This window comes from Podarcis tiliguerta, assembly GCF_965153285.1.
Source record: "Podarcis tiliguerta genome assembly, chromosome: 11".
Lineage (NCBI taxonomy): Eukaryota > Metazoa > Chordata > Lepidosauria > Squamata > Lacertidae > Podarcis > Podarcis tiliguerta.
The window spans coordinates 26,464,707-26,492,149 of NC_139544.1; the positions used below are offsets into that span (position 1 = coordinate 26,464,707).

Genomic DNA, 27,443 nt, shown 5'->3' on the forward strand with positions numbered 1-27,443 from the left:
TAACAACCTTGTTAATCAAACTGTTAGGTTTTTTTGTATGTATTACAAAATATTTTGGTTATATATGTTGTTTCAGTGCTGTCTTATTTTTCTCTTTATTTGCTGTAGTTTTGCTGTATATGTTGGTTTCAACACATAATTCTGGCATTAGTATAGTTTGTATTGAACTTTTAAATAGCACAGCGATGTACCAGCATTCTAGTACAACTTCATGGAGGGATTATAGATGCTTCTGTCATCTAAAACCAATCTAACTATGTTTGCTGTTCTATCTAAAGCCATTTAGTATTGCAGTTGATGCTGTTGTCATGCTCTTTTTCAGCAACTGGTGCTACAACCACTATCTATGCAGTTGAAGCTGATGGAGATCCAAATGCAGGATTTGATAAAGCAACAGAACCTGGTGACGTGCAGTACTTGATTAAATGGAAAGGTTGGTCTCACATCCATAACACTTGGGAAACGGAAGAAACCCTGAAACAGCAGAATGTTAGAGGAATGAAGAAACTGGACAACTATAAGAAAAAGGATCAAGAAACAAAACGGTGGCAAGTATTGTTTATTGTAAAAGTATAATACAAGCACATATTGTATATTATTGAAGTATTCATTTGGCACGTGTCTTTATTCATGCATGAACATAATTGGCAGAATGCTGAATAAGGCAGATGTAATTCATTCATAATGGTTTTTTAAAAAATTCAAAGTACTGTAGTACTGTTTATCTGCAGATTTAAGGTTCAGCATTAATGGTTACTGTGTGCTGTATCCAGTTGTGGCTTTGTGCCAGCAGGAATGCTTCCACTACAACAAGGCGAGGTACCCTATTTTCACCAATCTTCTCAATTGCAGCCCTTTAAGCCATGTTACAGGGATAACCAGTGTGGTGCCCTCCAGCTGTTTTGGACTACAGCTCATATCATCCTGGGCCATGCTAGCAGCGGTGATGGGTGTTGTAGTCCACAGCACTTGGAGACCACTCCATACTGTTCCAGAAGAACCAATAGCCTTTTGGTAGGATAGAGGGGCTACATTGGGTAAGAAAGAATTAGTGAAAATATGGATTCCAATATATTTCTTCGACTCAAAACTCTAATAGTAGTTATTGACTTGTCAGGGTTGCCAACAGGATTCATTGGATGTAGTACATTGAATGCAGACTGAGGTCTCTGCATCTCCACACACACACACCCCGCCCAATCTATTGGCAAGAACCTCTTATGTACATATATCAACTGAACCTCATTTATGTTGTGGGACTGCTGCAAAGATAAAAAGAGGAAGAGGAGAATAACAGAATGTTGCCTCCAGGTTGTGCTTTCTAACTTTATAGATTTCCAATTTACTTACCTTTTGTCTCTTCCCCCCACCCCCACAAGAAAAGTTTCTAATCAGTCTTCCTGTACTTCTGTTGAAAGTTAGAAGAATAGTAAGCTATACATTCTACAGGGCTATAATGAATACGCTGTGTAATTTCATTCCAGGTTAAAAAATGCTTCTCCAGAGGATGTGGAATATTATAACTGCCAGCAAGAACTCACAGATGATTTGCACAAACAGTATCAAATAGTAGAAAGAATAATTGGTAAGTGACAGATTTTGAAACTTGAAATAATGATGATACACCAGCATAATTCATGCATTTAAGTTTTTCTGTGTTCATGTAGTTGGAAAGAAGTTGTATCTCATCATATTTTATAAACTATTTTAAAGACTTTCAATGTACATGTTAGTGTTCCTACAGCTATATCCATAAGTTGTTCATCTATTCATGGGTTGTTCAGCATAGTTCCTTATTTGCGCCTAATTATGTGTCAGTGTTAAATTTTATTTTAAACATATATTTCCCACAGCTCATTCAAATCAGAAGTCAGCAGCAGGTTATCCAGACTATTATTGTAAATGGCAGGGTCTCCCTTACTCAGAATGCAGCTGGGAAGATGGTGCTCTCATTGCAAAAAAATTCCAGTCGCGCATTGACGAGTATTTTAGCAGAAATCAATCCAAGACAACTCCTTTTAAGGACTGTAAGGTGGGTACATTAGTGTTTCTTTTAACAATGTCTCCTTCAGTTGAAGTAATATCCGGTGTCAGGCAAATGGCAGCTCAGTTCAAAAAGAAGAAACCTGCATCGAATACTATTGGTTAGGAATAAGCGATTAAGCCTAACATTCTTCCCGACATCTTATTTTATGTGTCAGAGAATTATTTTGTATAGAGGGGCATTTGACTGAATGATGCCAGGCATAGCTTTACCACTTGATCTGCTGTATGTGAAATCTAATCCAACAAGAAGAAATATAAGATTTAATGGTTTCAACTGTTTCAAGAACTATTTTTTTAGGCACGAAGTTCAGGGTGGAAGTTGGTCCTTGGCTGTAGTAGATTCTGTTTTTCACTTGCATAACGATTGTTTATCATTTTTTTCTTCCAATTCAAATTAATTTTCACCACCCCTCTTTTGTCAGGTTTTAAAGCAGAGGCCAAGGTTTGTGGCCCTAAAGAAACAACCATCTTACATTGGAGGGCATGAAGGTTTAGAGCTAAGAGATTATCAGTTAAATGGACTGAACTGGTTAGCTCACTCTTGGTGCAAGTAAGTACATAATAAAATGTTGCAATTATATGTTTAACACACATGCATATTTTTATTTTATTTTACAAGCTTAACAGGAACACAGTCATACACATTTGCCACTTAATAAATATCTGTGTGCTTGTGGTAGTTACGTTTAATGGATTGTACAAAAATAGTTATTTATATCCCATTCTTATTTCCATGCAGACTTTTTTTTTTTTAAAAAAAGCATGATCATTAAAAATTGTAAGCTAGTTAAAATCTGAAGATAGGACTTAAACTGACATGGTTCAGTTTTTATTGTTTGATATGTGTGTTTAAATGAGCGGTGTGTTTTGATTCTGTGTGTACCCTGAATTACAAGTTGAATGGGGAAAATTTGGGGAAGGTTCTCAGATCTTAGGTCAGATTGTGCCATTAACAAATCATTTCTGTCCTGTCAGTGACTACCTAAGCTTCTGAATCACTTTGCTGCACTCGTTGTTCAATGGTACAGATGCCCATGACCTAACCCCACCAGTGACATATGCTGAGGGGGATATTTCCATACACTAGACTTTCCTGAGTCTGGCCTTTTTTGCCACCCTTTCGCACTATGCAGTGATGAAATTTTGCTATCCTGGGGGAAATAGAGGCTATATCCCCAAAATTCCTTGTGGGAGGGAACAGAAGCCCCTCTCAAAATCCCTGGGGTAACAGGGTCTTTGCTAGGCTCTGAAATGTCCCCCTCCAGTCTTTCCTTGGGAACTATTGTCTTTTTCCCACTGCCCCCCCCCCCAATGATTCCTCTTGTACCCACTGCAAAATGGTGAAGTCTGCTCTTGTGGGAGAAATACTGCAACTGTCATTCTGAAATTTGCCATGTTTTATATACCTCACTTTACAGGAGCAACAGTTGCATTCTTGCAGATGAAATGGGCTTGGGCAAAACAATACAAACTATCTCCTTTCTGAATTATTTGTTTCATGAACACCAGTTATATGGACCTTTCTTGCTGGTAGTACCACTTTCCACTTTGACATCTTGGCAAAGAGAAATCGAGATATGGGCTCCCCAGATGAATGCTGTAGTTTATCTGGGGGATATTACTAGCAGAAATGTGGTAAGTGATCAAATTGTACAGTGTCACCATATTCTTAGTAGATCCAAAATTAGTGCTTATACAGAAATGGTATTGGAAAGATTAAAATTAACCAAATTTCACATTTATTTTAAAGAGTTGCTTGTTTTTGGTAATATTTAATATTTTTGTAAGTAAAATAAAGTGTGTATTCTCCAATATTTTGATACTATGTTGAATAACAGAGACATATTAGCCTTTCATTTTTGCCAAATACATTGCTGCTATCTAGGAAATGGCACAGACACTTCCATTGTCTGCTAAGACAAAGGGAGGCCAACTAACCAAAAAGCAGTATTCATTCAAGCTTCAATTTACTGAACTCAAGTAGTTAAAATGTAATAATTGATTACTTTCATTAGAGAGGTATTTACAGATAATAGCTTTATTCAGTAATGAAATGGACTGTAAAACATGAAACTATAGGTCTTAGCATGTTATATGTGAAATTTACATTATGCTTATCAGTTCTTTTGAATCTGCTACAAATGCAACTGAAAACAATACTTCCAATCATTTTGATTTCATCTTCTTTGTTATCCTTGAACTAAGCAATATTTTAACACAGTAAGAAAATCAAATTTTCTTAATAAAATTCACTGACTGCTTTTTGCTGTTGCTTGTTAAAATAAACTTCCTCATCGTTGATCAAGAAGTAAAGTATTATACTGATCAAGCATTAAGCACATTTAACTCCAGTACCTAAGGAGCTTTAATTCTTTCTTGGGAACAAGGCATCAATTTGAGCTACTTTGAAGTCAGTCTCTCTTTGATGGCAGAATACAGGATTCAGATTGACAAGTTATTCTCAAAGTGATTTATTTGCAGGGGTGAAATGCTTTCCTGCCTCTAAAGAGAAAGAAGTGTTTGGAGCAAAAGGGAGGGGGAGAGAGAAGGAAGGAAAGCTAGGAAACAAAAAAGAACTGCAGAATAACAGTTCCATCTTTCAGTTCCTCATTTGTACAGTAAAACAGGGCAGGTGTGGGGTGGGGCAGATGACCACTCTGAGGAACAAACCATTCAGGCAAGAACATGATTAACTGCTACTCTTTATCCTTCTTTCTTCCGGGGTAAGATATATTTAGCCAGGTAGCAGTAGTGACTATAGCCTTGCCAAAAACAATCCTGTTCCACAGAACTTCTCCTGTCTTTCACTATCATGATTGAGCCTTCAGGCAGTACTCACCTAGACTCAGAAGGACCTATTTATAGGATCTCCCAACTCACCAGATACCCATTTTCGAACCAATGAAATGTTTTCATGTGTCTCTACATATCCCCATCACGCCATAGGACCCAACACTCCTAAAGGCCCAATAGCATAATCTGGATTAAATGTTACTGTCCGAAGAGAAGGGTGCAGTGGGAATTGCAGTTGCAGTAGTGTAGCAGCTTCAGGTATCAGAGGATAAAGGGTTTTCCAAGACCCTGCTAAGTATCTCAGTGTGCTTTCTAATCAGTGGCACTACCCTCCTGTCCTGCTTTGTTAAGTGGGCAGTCATTTATAGCCTTTGCAATCTGAGAGATGACAGCATCAGATCAGTTGATCCTGGAGAACGTCAGAGAATCAGTAATATCTGCTTCAGTTTCAAGCTTTAGAAATGGTTCTAGCCCATGAGGCATTGGGCATATTTTTTCACCGTGCTGGAAATTAATAGGGGGAAACAAGCCATTCTGTTTCTCAAGTACTTCAGCAAATTGCTGGAGAAAAGGTGCTCCAAGTTGTGGATGCTGAAGTTCACAGCAGCACAACCAAGATATTTCCTTGCTTTGTAGATACAACAGAAGTCCGTTGCTGTATTCATCACCACTTGCCTGGGCAAATTGTGTTACAATTTGAATTCCATAGAATTCCTCAGAATTCATTTGAGTCAAAGTATACGTTGAGCTCTAAGCAGCGCTGTTAAGTCTCCTGGACTTTCAGTATCAGTTGGCAAATAAACAGGCGTAATTCATATAAACAGGTGTACTAACAAGGTTTATATTAGCAGGCAGTTGAGCAACAGAAACTTGTCTCATTAGGTTATTTGGCACAGTTCCTAGGTCGGCATCTTGAAAAGGTGGTGGTTGTTTTTTTACTTACGGACTTCTCATATAGTTATGAACCTTTGCTTATAATTATCTTTGTAAGCCTACACACACTTCCATAGATAGTTAGTTACAGGTTTTACATATGTAGAGATACATGGATATAAAATGTGTGTTGATAAATAGATATAATGCAGCATTTTAATACCACCAAGGAGGTCTGGGCAGCCTACTTGATTCTGATCCCCATTCCAATTTTATCTTCACAACAACCTTGTGGAAAAGGTTAGGCTGATAAGTTAATAAATGACTTTTCATTCAGTGGATTTAAGGGAAAGCCCTTCCCTCATCAATCTTAATCTTGCTTCTTCTCATCCCAGAGGGAATGACTTTGCCACAGTCTGGGTTGTTATCTTGTTTCTCAAGGGAAATAGAGATTTACAAGTAAAGAAAAAGACAGAATATGCATTTTCTTTTGTGAAATGTGCTTGTAAATAAAAGCTAGTTCCCTGGCTTCTGCCTCTGGTTAGTGTAATGGATCTTTCTTCCATAAAGGCTCTCTAGAAGGACCAGAATGAGCAAGGTAATTGCTTGTGTTGTGTACTGCATGTGTGGTTTACACTCAAAGTTGGATCAGTTTCTCTGTTTTGTAACATAGCTGCAAAGGGGCAGTTACAAAGAAACAGGTTAAGCTGTGCTGGTGCAGAAGTATATTGCATTGGTTGTGCAGCACTGGCTGCTTTCTCAATGGGTAGCTATTCTAATCCGATCCTACTTACTCACTTTCATATTTATGAGCACTTAGCTTGTGTGTAAGGTAATGTTTAGAAGCTAACAGCATCAAATATTATCAGAATTTGGGTTATTTCATAACCTTAATTTCTCACCAACTTTGTCTGCAGATAAGAACACATGAATGGATGCATCCACAGACCAAAAGATTGAAATTTAACATCCTTCTGACAACTTACGAAATTTTACTGAAGGATAAGGTAAGTAATTTGACCACCACTCACTTCTCAAAATGAAAGCAGACTACTGAAGGAACTAGACTTGCCTGTCAACAGTTCTTAGGTTCAATAGAAGAAGTGACTTGTGAATTTTATTACTGAAAAAGGCAGTCGTTTTCAATTTTGTGGAAGGAGGTAGAAAGTCTTTAATAGATTAGATGTTCATTTTTCTACAGCATCACTTAAATTGCCATTTTAAATGCTCCAAAACAAAAAGTCACTCATTTTTATTTTATTTGAACAGTCATTCCTTGGTGGTCTGAACTGGGCATTTATAGGAGTAGATGAAGCCCATCGATTAAAAAATGATGATTCCCTCCTGTACAAGACGTTAATAGACTTCAAGTCCAATCATCGCCTCCTTATCACTGGAACACCTCTGCAAAACTCCCTGAAAGAGCTTTGGTCCTTGCTGCACTTCATCATGCCAGATAAGTAGGTAAACTTACTATACTAGCCATGTACAGTTAGTATAATTATTTAACTAGCACTCCTTGAAAAATGGTAGGGACTACAGCTTTGCTGGTTTGCCTATTGCTTTGTTTTGGTGCATAATGTCTGGAGAGTTTATTTGTTTATGTTGTTAGCCAGCTTTAAGTGACACTGGAACCATGTTAAAACAAAACAAATAGTCCAATGCCCCTGGGAAGCTTACAGGCAGAACATAATGGTGACAGCCATCACTGGTCACCTATTTATTTTAGCTGCTTTGGCTTGTGTCCAGCTAAGTTCTGCTATTAATGGGCATGCCCAATTTATGTATACTAATTTCAATGGGTCTAGAATTTAGTTGAGAACAACCCTTTGTTTTGTATATTTTCTGTATAGTCTCGCAATAGAGGTAAATAATGGTCTTCTGATATACTGGCTACTTTTATTTGTTTATGTAAACCATACGTCTTCAACATAGATTTGTTTTTAGGGTGGCAAAGCAAAATAATAAAAAACAGGAAGTTAAAATTAAAATGATAGTAATGATTACCGTATTTTTCACCCCATAGGGCGCACCTAGTTTTTTGGTGGGGAAATAAAGGGGAAAAAATTATTCCCCCCCCCCCAGGCGCGGGGCTGGGGTCGGGGGAAGCCTGAGCTTCCCCCGACCCCAGCCCCCAGAACAGGCTGCTCTCCGCAAGCTGTGGGAGGGCTCCTGCGGCTTGCGCAGAGCTACCCGATGCCCGGGCGTGACTGCTCAGCGCACCCCAGGCTTCGGGTTGCAGGCAGCTCTCCGCAAGCCATGGGAGCCCGGTGGGAACTCCCGCGGGCTCCCAAGGCTTGCGGATAGCTTTCGCTGAAGCCTGGAGAGCGAGAGGGGTCGGTGCGCACCGACCCCTCTCTCCAGGCTTCAGCGAAAGCCTGCATTCGCTCCATAGGACACACACACATTTCCCCTTCATTTTTGGAGGGGGAAAAGTGTGTCATATAGGGCGAAAAATACGGTATTCTAATAATACAGAAAACTAATATAGCAAATAAAAAAACCCCTCAAACAGCAACAGCCAATTTAAATAAATTAAATAGAATCACTTAGACCAGTTTAATTTTAAAGGGTGCTTACATTAGCAGTTTGTAAATTTGTGTAACTACAGAAAGCTGCTGAAAAGACTCAGATTATTAGTTTACTTCTACTAACTACTATACAGATTTCTATTAAGATAGAAACCTGAGCATTGTGGCTGTACTAGGAATCTTGCTGGGGATTATTAGAGAACCCTTTGAAGGCAGGGGTGGGTTTTTTTTGTATCCGTATGGTCTCTGCCAGTAGAATCTTTTATATCTCTCCCAGTAAAGTCTTGTTTGTTCACTTTTACTTTTCCTTCAGTATGTTGAGAGAGTGACAACAGCCTAAATATTGCTACTTGCCCATATTTTTCTTATGGACAAGTATGAACAAAGTGGAAGGAAATTAAAATGGGGATGAACTGTCAGAAAAGAAGGGAGAATAAATTAACAGACTTTTTTCTTTTTTTGGTGTGTCACTCGGAAGTAAGTCCCATTGAATTCAAGTGGGACTTACTCATAAGTAAGTGTGTATAGGAATGTGTACAGTGCTTAAACTGCTTTAAAACTTAGTAGCTTAGAACTTAGTGAAATGTTTAAAAATAGGGGTCATTTATTTTTCATAATTCAAATTTTCTATTGGCTTACTAACTTGGCTGATTATATGCTTGTTTTTCTCAAGTCTGAGAACTTGTGTGTATGTCCAGGATGTCATGTATAATAGTACAGTAAGACTACTGGCATAGCATGTATGTTTATTTTGAAAATCTGCCACAATGGTTATATTGAAAATTTGCCACAATTTAGAATGTTACATTTTATATTGAAGGTTTTCTTCTTGGGAAGATTTTGAAGAGGAACATGGGAAAGGAAGGGAATTTGGCTACGCAAGTCTTCACAAAGAACTCGAACCATTTCTACTAAGGAGAGTTAAGAAGGACGTAGAAAAATCTCTTCCTGCCAAGGTTGAACAAATCTTAAGAATGGAGATGAGTGCATTGCAAAAGCAATATTATAAGTAAGTAATTTATTGTGGCTGTCAAAATAATTCACACAGTGAAAAGTGAGCAGGTTTCTTTCATACAGTAAAGAGTTTGCCTGCCTGCCTGCAAGCATTTTTTAAAATTTTCTGTTTTCCACAGTTTCATTATTGACAGTACACTTTTTTTTTAATATCAGGTGGATTTTAACTAGGAATTACAAAGCCTTAAGTAAAGGTTCTAAGGGCAGTACCTCAGGCTTTCTGAATGTCATGATGGAGCTCAAAAAGTGTTGCAATCATTGCTACCTCATTAAACCACCAGATGATAATGAATTCTATATTAAACAGGAGGCCTTACAGGTAAAATTTCATGTCTTTGTAAAACTACTCTGCATATATTGTTCTGCATATAAAACAAATTAAAATGCAACGATCAGATTACTGGGTTTTTAAATGTTAGTTAAATAACCTAGGAAAGATTATATTATATTATATTATTATTATTATTATTATTATTATTATTATTATTATTATTACCACTACCAAGTAAACATATCTGGGGAGGAAGTTCCACAAACATGGTGCTGCAGCTGAGAATGTTCCCCCTGCTTGCCCACTGCCTCACTTTGTTTCATAGCAATATTCTGAATGCGTAGTGTAGCTTTTTAAATCTAAGAATTCTATGCACAGGAATAGATGTAATTGTGTTAGGCATATTCAGACTTCCTTAAATTTTTGATTTGTGGTTTCTACCTTTGGTTTCTGGTAGTTCCCACAAAATGCATTAACGTTAATGTACAGACATATTCTGCCATGCAGTCGTTGATTTTTTTATGTCTTGTGTTTTCTTTCAAGAATTTAATCCGGAGTAGTGGGAAGCTCATTCTTTTAGACAAGCTGCTGATTCGCTTACGAGAACGTGGCAGCAGAGTGCTTATATTTTCTCAAATGGTGCGGATGCTGGACATCCTTGCTGAATATTTGAAATATCGTCAGTTTCCCTTTCAGGTAAGAGCTTACTATTAAATTATATCACTGTGCACACATTTATTTATTGGCCTCATGCTGTTTACACACTAGCACAGTCTTAGTCTAATTGGTCTTTTTCTCTCTAGAGGCTGGATGGGTCAATAAAAGGCGAACTGAGGAAACAAGCACTGGACCATTTTAATGCAGAAGGTTCTGAGGTAATGTAAAACTTGCCTATTTTGTGTTTTGTTTTATCTTTTAAGGAACGTGTTTTGTTTCTAGCAGCAGAAAAGATTATTTGCCATCTTATAAACAAAAACCTTCATAGTGAAATCCAGGATTTTATGTTACAAAATGGAACTGTAGTACTTTGTTTAAGGTTAGCAGTTTATTTTACAACATTGTTTGTGTTGGAGACAAATGTTTTGGTACAGTTCTGGGCAGTTTTAGAATAATTGCATTCTTAAGTAGTTTAAAACAATTTTAATGTATACAGTACTTTGAATGTCAAAATGTATCAGTTAACTCTCCTGTTAGGTATATTTTTACAGTTTTTGTTTCAGTCTTCCTGTCTCTCTTAATTCCAGGACTTCTGCTTTTTACTGTCTACCAGAGCTGGAGGTCTAGGCATAAACTTGGCATCTGCAGATACTGTTGTTATATTTGATTCTGACTGGAACCCTCAGAATGATCTGCAAGCACAGGCTAGAGCTCATAGGATTGGGCAGAAGAAACAGGTACATACGTTTTGTTTGATTTAGGTACTTGGTTGGGGACAGGGACAAATTATATGAAATCCAGTTTACATATATACGTGTGTTTATCTGTGTTTATGCCCCCCGCCCCCCAAGTGACGTAGTTTGAATGTCTGGGTCATGTTTTATGGATGTGTTAGATTACTTGTCTTTACCAATCTGTGGTTTGTTTGTTTTGGGTGTTTGTGTGTTACAATTAACTAAAGAATTCAACTTTTTAGTAGAAAGGCAACTTTAACGTGCCCAGTTCCCAAAACTAGCAGCCTGACTCCAACAAACACAGTACTAGCATATAAATGTTTATGATAGAGTATATTTAAAAGAGTGCAAGTACACTTCGTATACCTTGGCTGCAGTCCACCAGCAGTGAACTGTGTGTGCTCCCATCTCCACAGAGACAGAGGAGCTGTTATCCCCATAAACCATGCACAAAGTTTTCAGGCTAGCCATGGAATTCTGGAGATGTTCCACCACTGTGATCAGCCTGACATCTCCTTGCATCTGTGCAGTGATGATTCACAAAAGGGGAAGGTGCTGATAGCAAGGCCATAGGAAACTAGATTTGGGTTTCACAGCAGCAACAGCGCTCACATATGAAATTTTGTTTATTTATTGCCCACCCTTCACCCTAAGGTGCCAGGGCAGATTGCAACACTAAAACACAGTATGAACACTAGTTATAACAACTTAGAATCACAAAAATAAGGTGGATCCTAAAAATATATATCTCAAATGTAAAAGCCAGGCTTAAAAGCTGCATCTTCAGTGTTCACCAGAAGCTGTACATTGAAGGTGCCAGACACACCTTTGTAGGGAGGGAATTCTACAACTTAGCGGCTGCCACAGAGCATATCCTCTCCTGGGCCACTACCCCCTGTGTTGTTAGAGCAGAAATGGATTATCACTGCAGAATTGAGGGCTTGCATGGTTTCTTGTTGTAGAACTGCAGCCTCTGGAAGTAGAAACATGTCTCGTTGGAATATACTGTTCATTCAAATACCTCTAAAAGACTGTCACATAATTGCTCCAAGCACATTACACATTTAAGAGGAGTTAAAAATATGAATGTACAGTCGTACCTTGGAAGTCGAACGGAATCCATTCCGGAAGTCTATTTAACTTTCGAAACGCTTGAAAACCAAGGCGTGGCTTCCGATTGGTTTCCTATTGCACAGGCGCGCCAGAAACAATAGCGGAAGCCGCGCCGGACGTTCAGCTTCCAAAAAATGTTTGGAAACTGGAACCCTCACTTCCAGTTTTTGATCATTCGGGAGCCGGAACGTTCGGCTCCCAAAGCATTCGGGAGTTTTATTTGTGACTAAAACTTCACATTATTTCCTATTACTTTAGTGATTCCCGTAAATCTTTATTTTTTGTTTGGTTGTTCACAGGTAAACATTTATCGGCTAGTCACTAAAGGATCTGTAGAGGAAGATATCCTGGAAAGAGCCAAGAAGAAAATGGTTTTAGATCACCTTGTCATTCAGAGAATGGACACTACAGGAAAGACTGTGCTGCACACAGGTTCTGCTCCTTCTAGGTATACCTTTGGGGATGAACTGTAAGCCTATCTAATAGACTACTTCCCAGAAATGTGCAGATAATCCTTCACAATGTTAAGGGAGTTATGTTGACTTGTCCAAGGTTACAAAACTTGCCAATCATCTTCTTTCCCTCAGGATGCCAGGGCTAAATCTCCTGGCTCATGAAGCTAACAGATAGGCATCACCTGAGATGCCACTTGCTTTCCCATCATGCAGTCCTTTCTGCCCTTCTCAAAGATAGAAGATGGCTTCAGACTGCTTCCTTCCTCCCTTATTAAAGCAACTGTTCCGAAGGAGCCAAACTGAATTGACCCAGAACTGCTGTAAAATACAATAATGGAAAGATAAACATGGGGGAGGGTTGAAGAAAGGAGGGCAGTAACCAAAGGAAGAGAATCCCTCTGCCTGACGTTTTCCCTATTGCTGTGGATTACAGTGACCTAAGAAGCTTAAGGAACCAAGACACAATTCTAGGAGAAACTCTGAATTTATGTTACTGCTTGAATGTGTCAGCTCATTGTCTGTGGGCATCTAGTATCTTAGACACACACACATTTTTGTGCCTTGTGCTGAGTAAAAGAGTAACATGTTCCCTTTATTTTTAGCTCTACTCCTTTTAACAAAGAGGAGCTGTCAGCTATTTTAAAGTTTGGTGCTGAGGAACTTTTTAAGGAACTGGAAGGTGAAGAACAGGAGCCACAAGTAAGGTTAACATCCTAGCATTTGATTTTTTTGGTCTATTCAAATCAACATTCCACCGGTAAGATTTTATTTTATTTTTTTCAGGAAATGGACATAGATGAAATCTTGAAGAGGGCTGAAACACGGGAAAATGAAACTGGCCCATTAAGTGTCGGAGATGAATTGCTTTCCCAGTTTAAGGTACTGTACTTATTCATTCCATAATTATGTTAAGTAAAAATTACTAAAAGCAACTCCATTTTAGAAATGCTTTCTGTTAAAAGCTCCAAGTTTTTCCTTGGGAAACAGTTTTTCAAAATCTGTTTAGAAGAATGTAGTCACTTCTGTCCCTTTTTAAACCCTTGAATGTTGAGATTTGTTTAATTTTTTTAAAGCTCGCTAAGAACTTTTGTGCCTCTTCCCTATATGCAGACCCATAAAGGGGGAGGCAGGTACACTTGCCTCGGAAAGCTAAACTGGCAAGCCCCCCCCCCCCCCCCACCAGGGACCAGATGATTTTTTTTGTTCGAGTTAATAACTTTATTCTAGCAAGACTCCTGCCCTGGGCCTCAGACAAACTATGCATGGTCCTACCTGCATGTACTCCAGAGAGAAAAGAGGAAAGCTTATTACTGCTGTTAGAAACTTCCTTGAGTTTCTGGAGAGGTATAGTGCGTGTAAATAAATAAATATATAATCATCTGACACTGTGGCTGCTATCCTGTGAACATACTTGAGAGTAAGTATTTGGACTCGCTGGAACTTAACTTCCACATTAGCATGCATAAGATTGGTCTGTAAGTTAGCAAGACCTCAGTAACTTTATGCTAGGGCCTCTAACACAGACAAACAGAAAAGATGACCGAAACACCTTTGGGGAAGAGTGCACAAAGGATAGGATCCCGGATTAATCATGCTTAGAGTTGACCCACTGAAGTCATGGTGCTCAGGTTAGTCCTGTTTGTTGTATTTGGAGAGAGAGAGAGAGAGAGAGCACATATGTAATTACTTTTATCAAAACTACAATTTTAACAGGTGGCAAATTTCTCCAATATGGATGAAGATGACATTGAACTGGAACCTGAACAAAATTCAAGGAACTGGGAAGAAATCATTCCAGAGGTCCATAGGAGAAGATTAGAAGAAGAGGAAAGGCAAAAGGAACTGGAAGAAATTTATATGTTACCCAGAATGAGAAACTGTGCAAAACAGGTAAAGGTTATTTTTGAGAGATTTTCCTTCCCATTGAGTTTTGTGTTAGAGCAAATTGCACTTGAAATGTTGAAATTTGCTTTGGCTTCACAAATGAAACACTTAAATTTTGCACTTTCCTTTTAATAAAAAATACAGATCAGCTTCAATGGAAGCGAAGGCAGACGTTGTAGAAACAGAAGGTATTCTGGGTCAGATAGTGACTCCATCTCGGAAAGAAAACGACCCAAAAAACGTGGAAGACCACGGACTATTCCACGGGAAAACATTAAAGGATTTAGTGATGCAGAGATTCGGCGGTAAGAAATGGGGAAGGGGGAAGATCTACAAGGGGAAAGTAATAGGAAAATTCTCCATTGGAAGCTTGAAATGCTTGTATGTTACATGCCTTAAAAATCACGCTTCCTTTTCAATTACGTTGATAAATACTGTTTCACACATTACATTAAGCTATTAAATTGAGAGTACATGTTTGTTTAAATTCAAATAGAGTGGTTACATTTACAGAATTTTGGGTTTATATCGCAGTATCTTCATCTTCCCCACCCCATTTAAAATTCTACAAGCCATTTTAGAAAGAAAATAAAATTATTTCCTTTTGTTTGGATTGCCAAATAGTATGGATTTTGGATTGAAATAAATTAATATTCATATAATCTATAATGGCAATTCAGTATAGAGAAGGTTGTAATCCAGCATCTCTTTCTCTCTGCATGGCATCTGATAGTGTATGGAAATATTTAATAGAATGTATTTTGACAGATTACACACTTTACTGTAGTAAACATGAATCTGGTTACTTTCATAATTTAAAATATATTCTTACTCTCCACTGCCATATTTTGACAACCTAAAACATCGGTTTCTGAAGTGACTTTGGTCTCAATTCCATACCCACAAAAAGCTCAGTGGAACCTACATCTGAGTAAATGCACATAGGATCACGACATTTTTTGTATTATTTGTGGAATATAGTACAAATTTTTAAAAAAGAATTTTGAAATTTAGCTTTGTATTTACACATTATATTCTCTCATAAAGATTCTTTATGGGCACTCTAACTTCAGTAGAATATTCTATATAGCTTGTCTTTATTCACTGAAGTTACCAAATATTTTCCCTTCTTAACTTTACCTAGTGTATTTTTCTTGCATGCATATTTTACTGGTTTATTTTGAAAAAGATATGATATATCACCTTTTGTTTTTACAAAAAAGGTTTATCAAGAGTTACAAGAAATTTGGGGGACCTCTTGAAAGGTAAGCTTGCCTACCTATTAAAATCCATTTATTCATGGGAAAGTATAATTATTAATACTGCTCCTTGCATGTTCAAGGAGCACAGATAAGGTGGTTTTGCTATTTTGGGGGGAGTCAGTAAACTGAGTGGTGCAGTTCAAACAAACAAAACATAGCTTAGTGCAAGCCTTGCCTCAAACCATGGCATCTTCTTTCTGCTTGGCCCTCCATGATAAATCAGGAAATCTATTTCTTGGTTTGAAGTTGACTGAAGACCTGGCTTGTTCTGAGCTTGGTGACCATAGTTGCCATGTTTGGACATAACAGGAGACTTGCACTCCAAAGATGTAAGAGGCAGCAAGCAAAGTCAGAAGCATAATTCACACCTGAGATGTTCATTAACGTGATATTTTTCCAACACAGAGAAAGCAGGTGTGTGTTTTAGAAAGAGAGGGGAAATTGTCCTAAAGCTAATTTACGTTACTCACTTAGCAAGGGACTATGTATAATCAAACCCTCTTTCTCTGAAATTAGCAGTGGGCTCCCACTGTGTGTGTTAGAAGCTTGGGGTGGGAGGAATCTACTCATTGCTGAGGAGAGATCTGCCGCTGCCAGAACAATGGATAAGGAATTTGCCGGTGCAGTATGCTGAGTGACCAAATAACAAGTGTGCCTTGTTAGAGCACCTGGGGAGGCTAGGGTAGAACAGGTGTTTTTTAAAAATATGCATCCATTGCCTGCTGTGACCAGGGAGTGCTACTACAAGAGGCTATTGGAGAGGGTTGACGTCTTGAATTTCCTCATTAAGAAGGTTGTATAAATATCTAGCATTAATGCATATTCTGTTTTTCATTTCTCACATACTGATTCAAGAGCTATGATACTTCTGCTCTGTTGCAGGTTAGATGCCATAGCAAGAGATGCTGAATTAGTCGATAAATCTGAGACAGACCTCAGACGGCTTGGAGAGCTGGTACATAATGGATGTATCAAGGCTTTAAAGGACATCTCATCTGGACAAGAAAGAGCAGGTACAGTTTCCAGGGGGTGGAGGCAGAGATTGCTTATAACCCATGCCAAGAACTAAAGAAGTGAGCTCCTGTGACACTTCTTTTTCTGCCCATACAAGCAGTCCCAGCCTTCCTTGGCCATGTTCCTGAGTGGACAAACACAGCCTTTGAACAGAGATATGGGATTGGCAGTAGTTCCCATGATTGTTCTGGTACTTCTTCCTAGCTCCAAAGCAGCTAGACTCATAACTGTACAAATAAATAAAATAAAATTTCCAGTAGTACCTTGGAGACCAACTAAGTTTGTTCTGGGTATAAGCTTTTGTGTGTATGCACACTTCTTCAGATGCATGCAGGGAGAGAGCAAGAGATGGGATGCAGAGCCCTCCATTAACTGCCTAGAGACCAGCTCCTTCTGTTCCTGAATTGTTTCCAAATCAGCCTGCTTTCATAAGCACTTTAAAAACTGGAGCCTGGTCTTGCTTCCCCGCCCCCCAATCTCTCTCCCCATTCCTTTTTCATTTTCTGTTGTGTCTGTTTAGATCAGTGGTTTTCAACCAGTGTGCTGTGGCACCATGGGGTACCTTGAATGATGGTCAGGGGTGCCATGGGCAACACTAGCCTCTCCCTCTTTCCTTCCCTCCCTCCTCTGATGCCCTCTTGCATCTCTTCCTTCCAAAGGCTTGCACAGCTATTAGTTGCAGCAGCGGCTACCCGGCGGTCCCCCAAGGAGAGGGGATAGGAGGCTGAGGGAACGCTCCACAAGGGAGGGTGTTCAAAAAAAGGGTGAGAGGCTGCCAGCTCTGCAGACAAGGGGCGACATAACTGGGCTCCTGAGCCCCACAGGGGTGCCACAGAAAGAATGTAGCTGGTCAAGGGAGCCGTGGACTCAAAAAGGTTGAAAACCTCTGGTGTAGATTATAAACCTCAGGACAGTAACTTGTTTTTTAAACTTCTCTGGGTGTCTATTTTGCTGAAGCACAAAAGCTGGATGTTACCAATTAATGGATTAAGTTATGTTGTGATAAGATTTACGTAGGTGTGTGAGCTATAAGTGAGGCCATATTCTTCACTTGACCTGAAACTGTTAGTCCATGTCAGCAGCACTCCTTGTTGCTTTTTTTTCTGTCTGGCACATTGTTGGTTCATGTCCTTGAAGCACATTTGTATTGATTACCTCTTCCTTCTAGTGACCTCATGTTGAAAGGGCATCTTGTTCCTTCAGATTTTGGAATAGTGATGCATAAAACTGATCTAACATTTACCTGTTTTATCTTCTTATTTGAAAGGGGGCAGACTTGGAAAAGTTAAAGGCCCAACGTTCCGAATATCAGGAGTGCAAGTAAATGCAAAACTAGTCATCTCACATGAAGAAGAGCTGGAACCGTTGCATAAATCCATTCCTTCCGATCCAGAGGAAAGGAAGAGGTTTGTTACATTTGTTTTATTTTGATTGGGGGGGCAGGTATGTTGCTAGGGAGTTCTGACCACATCATTGCTCAGGAGTTTGAATATCTCCATTCACATAACAGCACCCTCTGCTTTGGCCACAGCTGATTTAGCTTTTTTCCTGTTCTAGCCACTCTTATGCACAGATCTGAGGAGTGAGACCTATGAAGAGCAGAGCAAGTGTCATATAGTGGTTAGAGTGCCTGACTGTTCAGGAACTCATGGCCTATTTGGTAGAGCCCCCTTTCTGATACCAGCATTGTTGCAGCTTACCTGGGAGGAGGTTGGGCAGAGGCGTGGTGAGGTCAAGGCTATGCAGATGGACCAACAGAGTCAGTATGGCACTCTCACCAGTGTGCCTTCACAGTTTTGTAACTACCTTTCTTCCCTCCCCCTCCCCCCCAGCCCTTCCAGGTAATTTGCAGCAGTACCAGAGGGTACCACCATGGCTTGCCCCACACATGGGTCACTATTGCTCATAGCACTGATGTAAAAATAAAATGAGAGGGAACCATAAAATGAGAGGGAACTCTTTAGAGGAAGAGTGCCAGTAAACTTCTGTTTCTGCTTCCTTTTTTAATGGTTATATTGTATCTAGCTGCCAGTAGAGGTAACTTACTGTTTTTCATTTAGATACACCGTTCCTTGTCACACTAAGGCTGCTCATTTTGATATAGACTGGGGCAGGGAAGATGACTCTAATCTTCTAATAGGCATCTATGAATATGGATATGGTAGTTGGGAAATGATCAAAATGGACCCAGATCTCAACTTGACACACAAGGTAAGTCCTGCTGTCTGTCTGAACATAATGTTATTCAGGAGATCAAAAATTGCTGGTTGAATGGTTACGGTGGTAGCCAAGTGGACTGTATTCTGATTTGAGACATTTAGATGAGACTGACTGTTGTATCTCATTTCTCACATTCTGCATTCACACTTTAGTGTTATATTTTTAGTTTTTCCATGGTATCCCTGGAAAATTTTTAGAGAGGGCTTCCTTTGTTACTGGTTAATTATTATTGTCTTTCCTCTCTAACGGACAGGATGAGAGCCAACAAACTGAAGCTCCGTCTAGATAAGACTGAGGCACTTATTGGGTGGTTCCTTAGACAGGGTGGATGGGAGGTTGCCTGCTCTTGATGGGGTTACATTCCCTCTGAAGGAGCGAGTATGTAGCTTGAGGGTAATTCTGGATCCATTGCTGTTGCTTGAGCTCGTGCGATCTCTTCAGCTAGTCGCCCAGCTGCACCCCTATCTGGACAGGGGTAGCCTAACTTCTGTTATCGATGCTCTGGTAACTTCTAGGACAGATTACTGCAATGCATTATATGTGGGGCTGCCTCTGAAGATGGTTCAGAAACTTCAGCTTGTGCAGAATTCGGCAGCCAGGTTGCTCACCAGGGCAAGACACTTTGGGTATATTACCACGATCCTGGGTCAGCTGCGCTGGCTGCCGATTAGTTTCCAGTGCTGGTTTTTACCTATAAAGTCTTAAATGGCTCGGGACTGCAGTATCGCAAGAACCGCCTCTCTCCATATGAACTGACTCTCCCTGCGATCATCAGCTGAGGCTGTTCTTTGTGTGCCTCCTCCATGAGAAGTGCAGAGGGTGACAACATGAGAACAGCCATTTTCTGTGGTGGCTCCCTGTTTGTGGAATGCTCTCCTTGGGGAGCCTTGCCTGGCGCCTTCATTAGATATCTTTAGGGATCAGGTGAAAACCAGGCCTTTTAATAACTCTTGTGTTCCATTTTTGATAAGAAAAAGAAAGTTGGGCTGAAAGAATCTAGATTCAGACAACTTTTCTCAGTTTAGTGAATCTTTTCTTATCCATCAAGCTGATAAAACACTCTGTATTTGGGAAAAACGCATCTTAAATTGCCCTTTCAGATTCTACCAGATGATCCAGATAAGAAACCCCAGGCCAAACAGTTGCAGACCCGTGCAGACTACCTCATAAAATTACTCAGTAAGGATCTTGCAAGGAAGGAAGCACAAAGACTATCTGGGGCGGTAAGTTATTTTCTGTGTGTTATCTTTTTAAGTGCACCTACTTGAACTTGAATAAATATCTAACATGGCACTTTTCTGATATTCAGGGGGGCTCAAAAAGAAGGAAAATGAGAACTAAGAAGAGTAAGACCATAAAAGCAGCAAAAATTAAGGAGGAGACAAAGAGTGATACATCACCACCACCTTCAGATAAGTCTGAGGAAGAAGAAGAGGAAGATAGTAAGGTGAATATCTAGAAGTTTGAATTTTTGCAAAAAGTAGTAATTTTTAAGCGTTAGATTTATTTGTTCGATTGGCCATTTTGAAGTTTTATCACTCATATTTCACCCCCATATTTCAGCCAGGGGACTGTAGTGGAGAAAATAGTGGTTTTCCTCAGACCACAACAAATTCAGATGACATTGCATCTCATGACTTCACCTCTGGTGAACTAGCTCTCTTGACTTGAACCAATAGCAACTGAAATATGGCCAGAGTATAATTAATTGGGCAAATGACAGGCAACTTGCATGGTAATTAGGTTCCAGGGATTGAGCGTACAGCTAAAACCGTGCATAGCCAAAACAACCCCAGAACCCCCACCCCACCTTTCTAGAGCCGAGTGGGCCTTGCCTCCCACATGAGGCAGAGAGTTTCTAAGCTCTGCTTGTCTTCTTACCCAGCTCTGGGAGGCTCCCATGAGAGACCGACAGTAAGGGGAACAAACTGAACATTGAATTTAAATTGGAAGTGGGTGCACCAGTCTGCTGAAGCTCGCTTTTCCATCTACCTCTGCTCCATTGAATGTGTCGGTGAAAAAGGAGCAGCTGTGGCAAACAAAAGTTTGGCAATAGAACCGAATGGAGGGCTATGTCACCAAAAGAAATGGCCAAGTACTAAATGATTCTAATCTGAACTTCTTAAATTAGCATTTTGATGTTTGTGCATGTATGTTCCAGGATGAAATGGCTGCAGTAAAACATCCAAGCAAAAAGATAAAAGCAGAAAAAGAAAATGAAGAAAAATCTGATGCAGATATTGTCCTGAAGAAGGAGGCTGACGACAAAAGAGAGGCCAAGGAAAACAAGAGGGAGCTGAAAAGGGAGAGAAAAGAAAAAGAGGACAAAAAGGAATTAAGGGAAAAAGATGCAAAAGAGAAGAAGGAAAGTAAAGCAAAAGAGTACATGCAGAGAGAGAAAGAAGTAAAAGAAGAGAAGGTAATTAAGTCGGAGCCATATTAGACCACCTCGTGCCCATAATAAGCATGCTGTGTTTTTAGTTCCTCTCCTGCAGGGGTGGGGTCTGAAGGGGAGGTAGGCCTGATGCAGAAGTCAGAACTAGGTGGAACTTCCTTGCTCTCCTGTTCTCTTCACATGGATTGTGACTAAGCTCTCAAAAGGAAGGGAAAAGCCTTGTATGCTTCATTTTGCTCTCTAGTAACATCATTGTGTACCCAGTCTATATATGTTATGTGTGAAATGCTGCCTTACCTTAATGTACATCACTCTGCTTCGATGGGGGTTTTTGGTGGTTTTTTTTTTTTTTTCAATCAAGCAGTATATGATTATTTTTTAATGAAGTGAATATTTAGCACATCACTTCAGAAATCTTGAATCTCTTAATTTCTAGATGAATGAGTCCAAATCTGAAAGCAAAGACAAAAGCAAGAAATCTCCTTCGGCAGACACTCCTGTTCATATAACAGCAAGTAGTGAACCAGTTCCTATATCTGAAGAATCTGAAGAACTGGATCAGAAGACATTCAGTATTGTAAGACTTCTTCAGAATATTTGGTCATACTAATTGGCATGAGGCATGTGATTCCCTGTTAGCAGAAAAAGCGTTCATTAGGTCGTCGGTTAAATATGGCTCTTGAAAGATGATGGCTACCCAGTTTGTACTCTGCAAACTGTCTTTTAAAAGTTTAAAACCATGCTTTATATGTTCATATGGATTAAGTTTGATGCTCCATATAACATTTAAATATTATTTTATTTGTACCCTGCCCATCTATCTGGTTTGCCCCAGCCACTCTGGGCAGCTTCCAACAAATACAAAAGCATAATAAAACATCAAACATTAAAAACTTCCCTATACAGGGCTGCCTTCTGATGTTTTCAAAAAGTTGTATATTTATCTCCTTAACCTCTGATGGGAGGGCGGTCCACAGGGTGGGTGCCACTACCAGAAGGCTAAATTGGAGATAAATTGCATTTTCTTAGAAAACACAGTAAAAACAAGAGTGGTGGGCAGAATCTTCATGTTATAGATGTCTAGTGTCTATAAATGTCAAGTTATGTTGATAGAATGTCAGATCTCTGAATATTTCTTTATTTTTACAGTGTAAAGAAAGAATGAGGCCTGTCAAAGCAGCACTGAAACAGCTGGATAGACCAGAGAAAGGTCTTTCAGAAAGGGAACAACTAGAACATACTAGACAGTGTCTTATCAAAATTGGAGATCATATTACGGAGTGTCTAAAAGAATACACAAATCCTGAACAAATAAAGCAGTGGCGAAAGTAAGTAATCTACGAGGAAGGAAAAAATCTGTCTTCTAAGTGCCCCTGTTGGCACCTATGGGCAAAACCTCTATTTTACAAAAAATATATTTCCCAACCTGTGGAAAAGCACTTGGAGGTGTTGTGATATCATGAGAGAGGCTACTTAACCTTTTGCCAGCCGTTTCTTTGATCAGGACCAGCCACTTCTCTCTGTGTGAGGTGAAAAGCAGCCTTTGTAATTACGATGGTGGAGGTGGGGAAGGAGTGTCAGAGCCTGTCATGGAGATTCCTGATAGCATCTTTAATTTACAAATTAATGAAACCTATTGAGAAGGTTCAGCATGGGTTCATACATCTGAAATTCCTGCAGTTACCGGAGAGAAGAGATCCAGAAAAACAGTCTTCTGAAAACGCTTATGTGTACAAAAGCCCCATTTGTACATAAGGTTCAACTATTCAGTTTTTATGGGTGTACTGGAAAAAGCAGTATGGTTGGCTGCCTAACTAGCTTTTTTAATGCCTAGGCACTTTCTTTTTAATTGTCTACTCTTTATGGCCACGTGGAGGGAAAAGTAGTAAATATGGATTGCAGAAAATGTGTTCAGCCCATTTACAGTTTGCAAGATGACAGCTGAATTATATTTTTAATTTAAAGTTATGTGAACCAACAGAGCTACATAGCTGCTATATCATAGTGCAGTCTGTATACTAACCACTAGATGGAGGCTCAATTCTGTTATATCTCTGACTAGCTTGAGGTATACTTTGCTGTGCAGATTTATATATGTGTAACTATTTCAGAGCTGCTTATAAAATATTTTTTTGTTTTTAATATGATGCAATTCACTCTATAATAGTAAAAGCAATAACAGTGATAGTGATGTACAAGTAAAATAATGTACTGTAGAACCAGGAACGTGACCTGCTAATGATCTTTTAGAAAACTAAACCACTTTTTCTCTTCCATTCTAGAAACCTGTGGATTTTTGTTTCCAAGTTTACAGAATTTGATGCCAGAAAGCTACACAAATTGTACAAACATGCAATTAAAAAACGCCAAGAAACACAGGTATTAATAGACTGCCAAGTAGTACAGAACAAATAAGTTTTTACCTGTGTTATTCTAACATTGGTATTAGTACTTCATGCAAATGAGACATATTTGGAACTTTATTATTTCAGTTTAATTTGGTAATAAAAAATTTCCTTATTTTTTTTCCCCAGCAGCACAATGACCAGAATATCAGCAGCAGTGTGAATACACATTTGATTAGAAATCCAGGTAAGAACCTCAGTGTTGGGATGCTAAATTTTATACAATAAACAAATAGTTCCCGTTCTAGATAATAGGTTCGATGTAGAGAAAATTGCATGAATGGAGCTGCTAGAAACTGACTTCCCCACTCCTCACCCCAGCAGCTCTCCAAGCCACCCCACCCAAAGAGGGTGGGAAGGACTGAGGGGAAAGGAGTAGTCCCTGAAAGACAGGTGTGTTCTCTGAATGAAACCTGGGGGACTGTGAGAACTGCCTAAACATGCATATGTGTATGTGAGTGAAGCAGGGACGCGGGTGGTGCTGTGGGTTAAACCACAGAGCCTAGGACTTGCCAATCAGAAGGTTGGCGGTTCGAATCCCCACGATGGGGTGAGCTCCTGTTGCTCAGTCCCTGCTCCTACCAACCTAGCAGTTCAAAAGCACGTCAGAGTGCAAGTAGATAAATAGGTACCGCTCCGTCGGGAAGGTAAACTGCGTTTCCGTGTGCTGCTCTGATTCGCCAAAAGCAGTTTAGTCATGCTGGCCACATGACCTGGAAGCTGTACGCCGGCTCCCTTGGCCAGTAAAGCGAGATGAGCGCCGCAACTCCAGAGTCGACCACGACTGGACCTAATGGTCAGGGGTCTCTTTACCTTTACGTATGTGAGTGGAGCTAGCATCATATCAGTGCGAGCCAGCGTGGTGTAGTGGTTAAGAGCGGTAGTCTTGCAATCTGGGGAACCGGGTTCATGTCTCCGCTCCTCCACATGCAGCTGCTGGGTGACCTTGGGCCAGTCACACTTCTCTGAAGTCTCTCAGCCCCACTCACCTCACAGGGTGTTTGTTGTGGGGGAGGAAGGGAAAGGAGAATGTTAGCCACTTTGAGACTCCTTAGGGTACTGATAAAGCAGGATATCAAATCCAAACTCTGTGTAGCGATGTACTGCTATCTCAGTTGGCATGTATAAATTATTTGTTTGAGCAACAAGTCTTGAGATTAGCCTGCAATTTACTCAAATCATTAAAATGCATGCGAATTGGTAGTTCTCATTATGAATTTCAGTTTATTACAGCCAGCCATGAGAACATTGGGAATTGGTGAGACTTCTTTACAACTAAGGGTGTTAAGGATCAGGCTGCAAGTTTCAGTGTTTTTGAATCAGGCTTAGAATGTGTGGGAAAAGCAAAAGCCTTCTGTTTAAATGTTGTCAAATGGATTATTTAAATACATTTCTTTAGTTCTTCACTTTTTCAGCCCATTTGCTGATCTCCAAAACATTCAGCTGGTAATTTATGTTGCCTATTTACAGCTAAACAAATCTCTGTACTTTCATTTAAGCAGATGTGGAACGCCTAAAAGAGAATACGAATCATGACGATAGTAGCAGAGACAGTTATTCCTCTGACAGACACTTATCACAATATCACGATCATCACAAAGACAGACTTCATGGAGATACCTACAAGAAAAGTGACTCTAGGAAAAGGCCTTATTCTAGCTTCAGCAATGGAAAAGATCATAGAGATTGGGATCACTATAAACAGGATAGCAGGTGAGTTCGTGACAGCCATTCACAGAACCCTCTTTTCCCAATTACTTCACAATTCTTGTGCAATATTTCTCACTAACGAGATGATTAGGACTTTTTGCTCAGAAACTGTTGGCTGTGTGTAGGGCAAAAACATGCTTGATGATAATACATGTCTGAACGCGCTGCTATTTTTGGTTTTATATTTGGGAAAAGGGGTGGCCAGGAGTGTGATAGGGCTGCAGTTTGTTGGTGTGCAAACCCCACAACTGATGCAGTTTGCATTTTAAAAGAACAACAGGTTAGATGCAAAGATCTATTTCATGCAAGGTCCCTCAAACTGGTCCTGGCGATCTGGGGCATGTCTGTAAAAATATGAATAAAAGTCATACATAGGACATTACAGTTTCAGCAACAGGCAGATATAACATTAAAAGGTCCGTCGGCTCCCACAGCATTTTTAAGTGGTCCATGCAGGGGGAAGTTTAATGTCACCTGTAGTTTGGTTCACAGTTGCATTGCTGAGAGAGAAAAGTGATGCAATGCTACGCTGTGCTATCCTGTCCACCTCACAGAGCAAACCAGGATGCTAGAATCAGTTGGTTTTTCCCCTTAGTTTTCAGGAATCTTTTACTGTTTTGTTCTTAGAAGAACAAGTGTGTGTGTGTGTGTGTGTGTGTGTGTGTTTAAAAAATCCTGTTGCGTTTCTACAAGGCCTACTCTTTTAAGATAGCTTCTACTAGTATTTATTTTGTGTTTCAGATACTACAGTGATGGAAAGCACAGAAAGCTAGATGACCATAGGAACAGAGATCACAGGTCCAGTCTGGAAGGAAGCTTAAAAGACAGTCGGTCACACTCCGATCATCGGATACACTTAGACCATCGATCCAGTTCAGACTACAGCCATCATAAATCTTCGAGGGACTATAGGTATCACTCGGACTGGCAAATGGACCACAGAGCTTCCAGCAGCGGTCCTAGGTCACCATTAGATCAGAGGGCTTATGACTCCAGATCTCCCTTAGGACACAGATCTCCTTTTGAACATTCATCAGATCACAAAAGTACACCGGAACATATGTGGAGTAGCCGGAAGACATAGCAAAGACTAACATTTCCTGGACTTTTTTTTTTTTGCCATACACAATAAACTAACACAGCAATTGCCTTACATGACTTGAAAGACATGGACCGTATGTGCTATGAGTAGCAGTATTGTTACTACTTTCCAGTATGCTAGGTCTATTATCCCAACAGAAGAGAAAATATTTTTGTATTTAAAGTTTTAATGCTGCACTGTGCTACAAATGTTGTAGCGCATTTTTTTAAAGAAAATATGTTTACTTTTTACAGGGACCTCAACACTGCCCCACTCAGACTGGATCTTAATCTGAACTCCTCCTCATCAAAGTGGTTTTATTCTGAACACAATTTAAATTATGTTTTTAGATGAGCATTTACATGTTGACCTGTGATCATATTTCAGGAAAGAATCAAGAGGTTGTTGTTTTTTTTAAAAAAATAAAGATTCAAGGACTCTGTTCACTTTCCAAAGCTACTTGTTTACATTGTACACTGCGACCACCTTGCCGCTTTTTCATCACAAGCTTGAATATTTAAATTCTGTACCTAGAATTGTAAAATAGCCACATGTTCCCCAGTTTGATCAGTTGTAATGCCCTTTTACAAAATGGCTGTAAATTATTGTAAATTAATTAAATGAGCTTCTCCTCCCCCCTCCCCCAGACATTTCCGTTCAGACTTGGCCTACCTTCCTCAAATGTGAAAAAGTATTAATTTCTAAAATAAAATATCTGATGCGGAGTCATTGTTCAGACTAAAACTGAGAAAAAGTAACCTCTTTACCATAGCTATATAATAAGACATTTTACTTAAATTATTGGTTAGCCTTTTAAAAACTAAAATTCTGCTTCTTTGATGTTGTAGTGTGAGAACTTCGAGTGATGCTTGGATTTTGTTTTTATAGCATAAACAAGTCTCACTAAGTGAGCATGGATATGAAGATTGCACATGCATAGTCATTTCAATAAATTTTCATCAGTGTTTAAACACTGGCCATCACA

The 27,443-nt window shown here is 39.5% G+C and overlaps 1 protein-coding gene across 2 annotated transcripts in view; it reads left to right on the plus strand.

Annotated features, from left to right (window-relative positions):
- The window catches only part of CHD1 (chromodomain helicase DNA binding protein 1), a 42,668-nt gene extending 15,485 nt beyond the window's left edge, over positions 1-27,183 (plus strand). Inside the window, exons 8-37 of one of the 2 annotated variants that reach the window (XM_083403598.1) lie at positions 323-548; positions 1,485-1,585; positions 1,854-2,032; positions 2,469-2,596; positions 3,465-3,681; positions 6,630-6,719; positions 6,982-7,172; positions 9,064-9,252; positions 9,414-9,576; positions 10,072-10,224; positions 10,332-10,403; positions 10,773-10,922; positions 12,332-12,480; positions 13,090-13,186; positions 13,271-13,366; positions 14,201-14,377; positions 14,516-14,676; positions 15,595-15,636; positions 16,516-16,646; positions 17,915-18,053; positions 18,708-18,858; positions 19,968-20,090; positions 20,177-20,314; positions 21,029-21,286; positions 21,699-21,839; positions 22,412-22,590; positions 23,545-23,641; positions 23,797-23,854; positions 25,170-25,380; positions 26,119-27,183. In XM_083403598.1, the coding sequence (XP_083259724.1) occupies positions 323-548; positions 1,485-1,585; positions 1,854-2,032; positions 2,469-2,596; positions 3,465-3,681; positions 6,630-6,719; positions 6,982-7,172; positions 9,064-9,252; positions 9,414-9,576; positions 10,072-10,224; positions 10,332-10,403; positions 10,773-10,922; positions 12,332-12,480; positions 13,090-13,186; positions 13,271-13,366; positions 14,201-14,377; positions 14,516-14,676; positions 15,595-15,636; positions 16,516-16,646; positions 17,915-18,053; positions 18,708-18,858; positions 19,968-20,090; positions 20,177-20,314; positions 21,029-21,286; positions 21,699-21,839; positions 22,412-22,590; positions 23,545-23,641; positions 23,797-23,854; positions 25,170-25,380; positions 26,119-26,461 (4,550 nt within the window). In that variant the 3' untranslated portion in view covers positions 26,462-27,183. The remainder of the gene's footprint in view (positions 1-322; positions 549-1,484; positions 1,586-1,853; positions 2,033-2,468; positions 2,597-3,464; positions 3,682-6,629; positions 6,720-6,981; positions 7,173-9,063; positions 9,253-9,413; positions 9,577-10,071; positions 10,225-10,331; positions 10,404-10,772; positions 10,923-12,331; positions 12,481-13,089; positions 13,187-13,270; positions 13,367-14,200; positions 14,378-14,515; positions 14,677-15,594; positions 15,637-16,515; positions 16,647-17,914; positions 18,054-18,707; positions 18,859-19,967; positions 20,091-20,176; positions 20,315-21,028; positions 21,287-21,698; positions 21,840-22,411; positions 22,591-23,544; positions 23,642-23,796; positions 23,855-25,169; positions 25,381-26,118) is intronic. The other variant, XM_083403599.1, reaches the window with a different exon arrangement.
- The last annotated feature ends 260 nt before the right edge of the window (positions 27,184-27,443 follow it).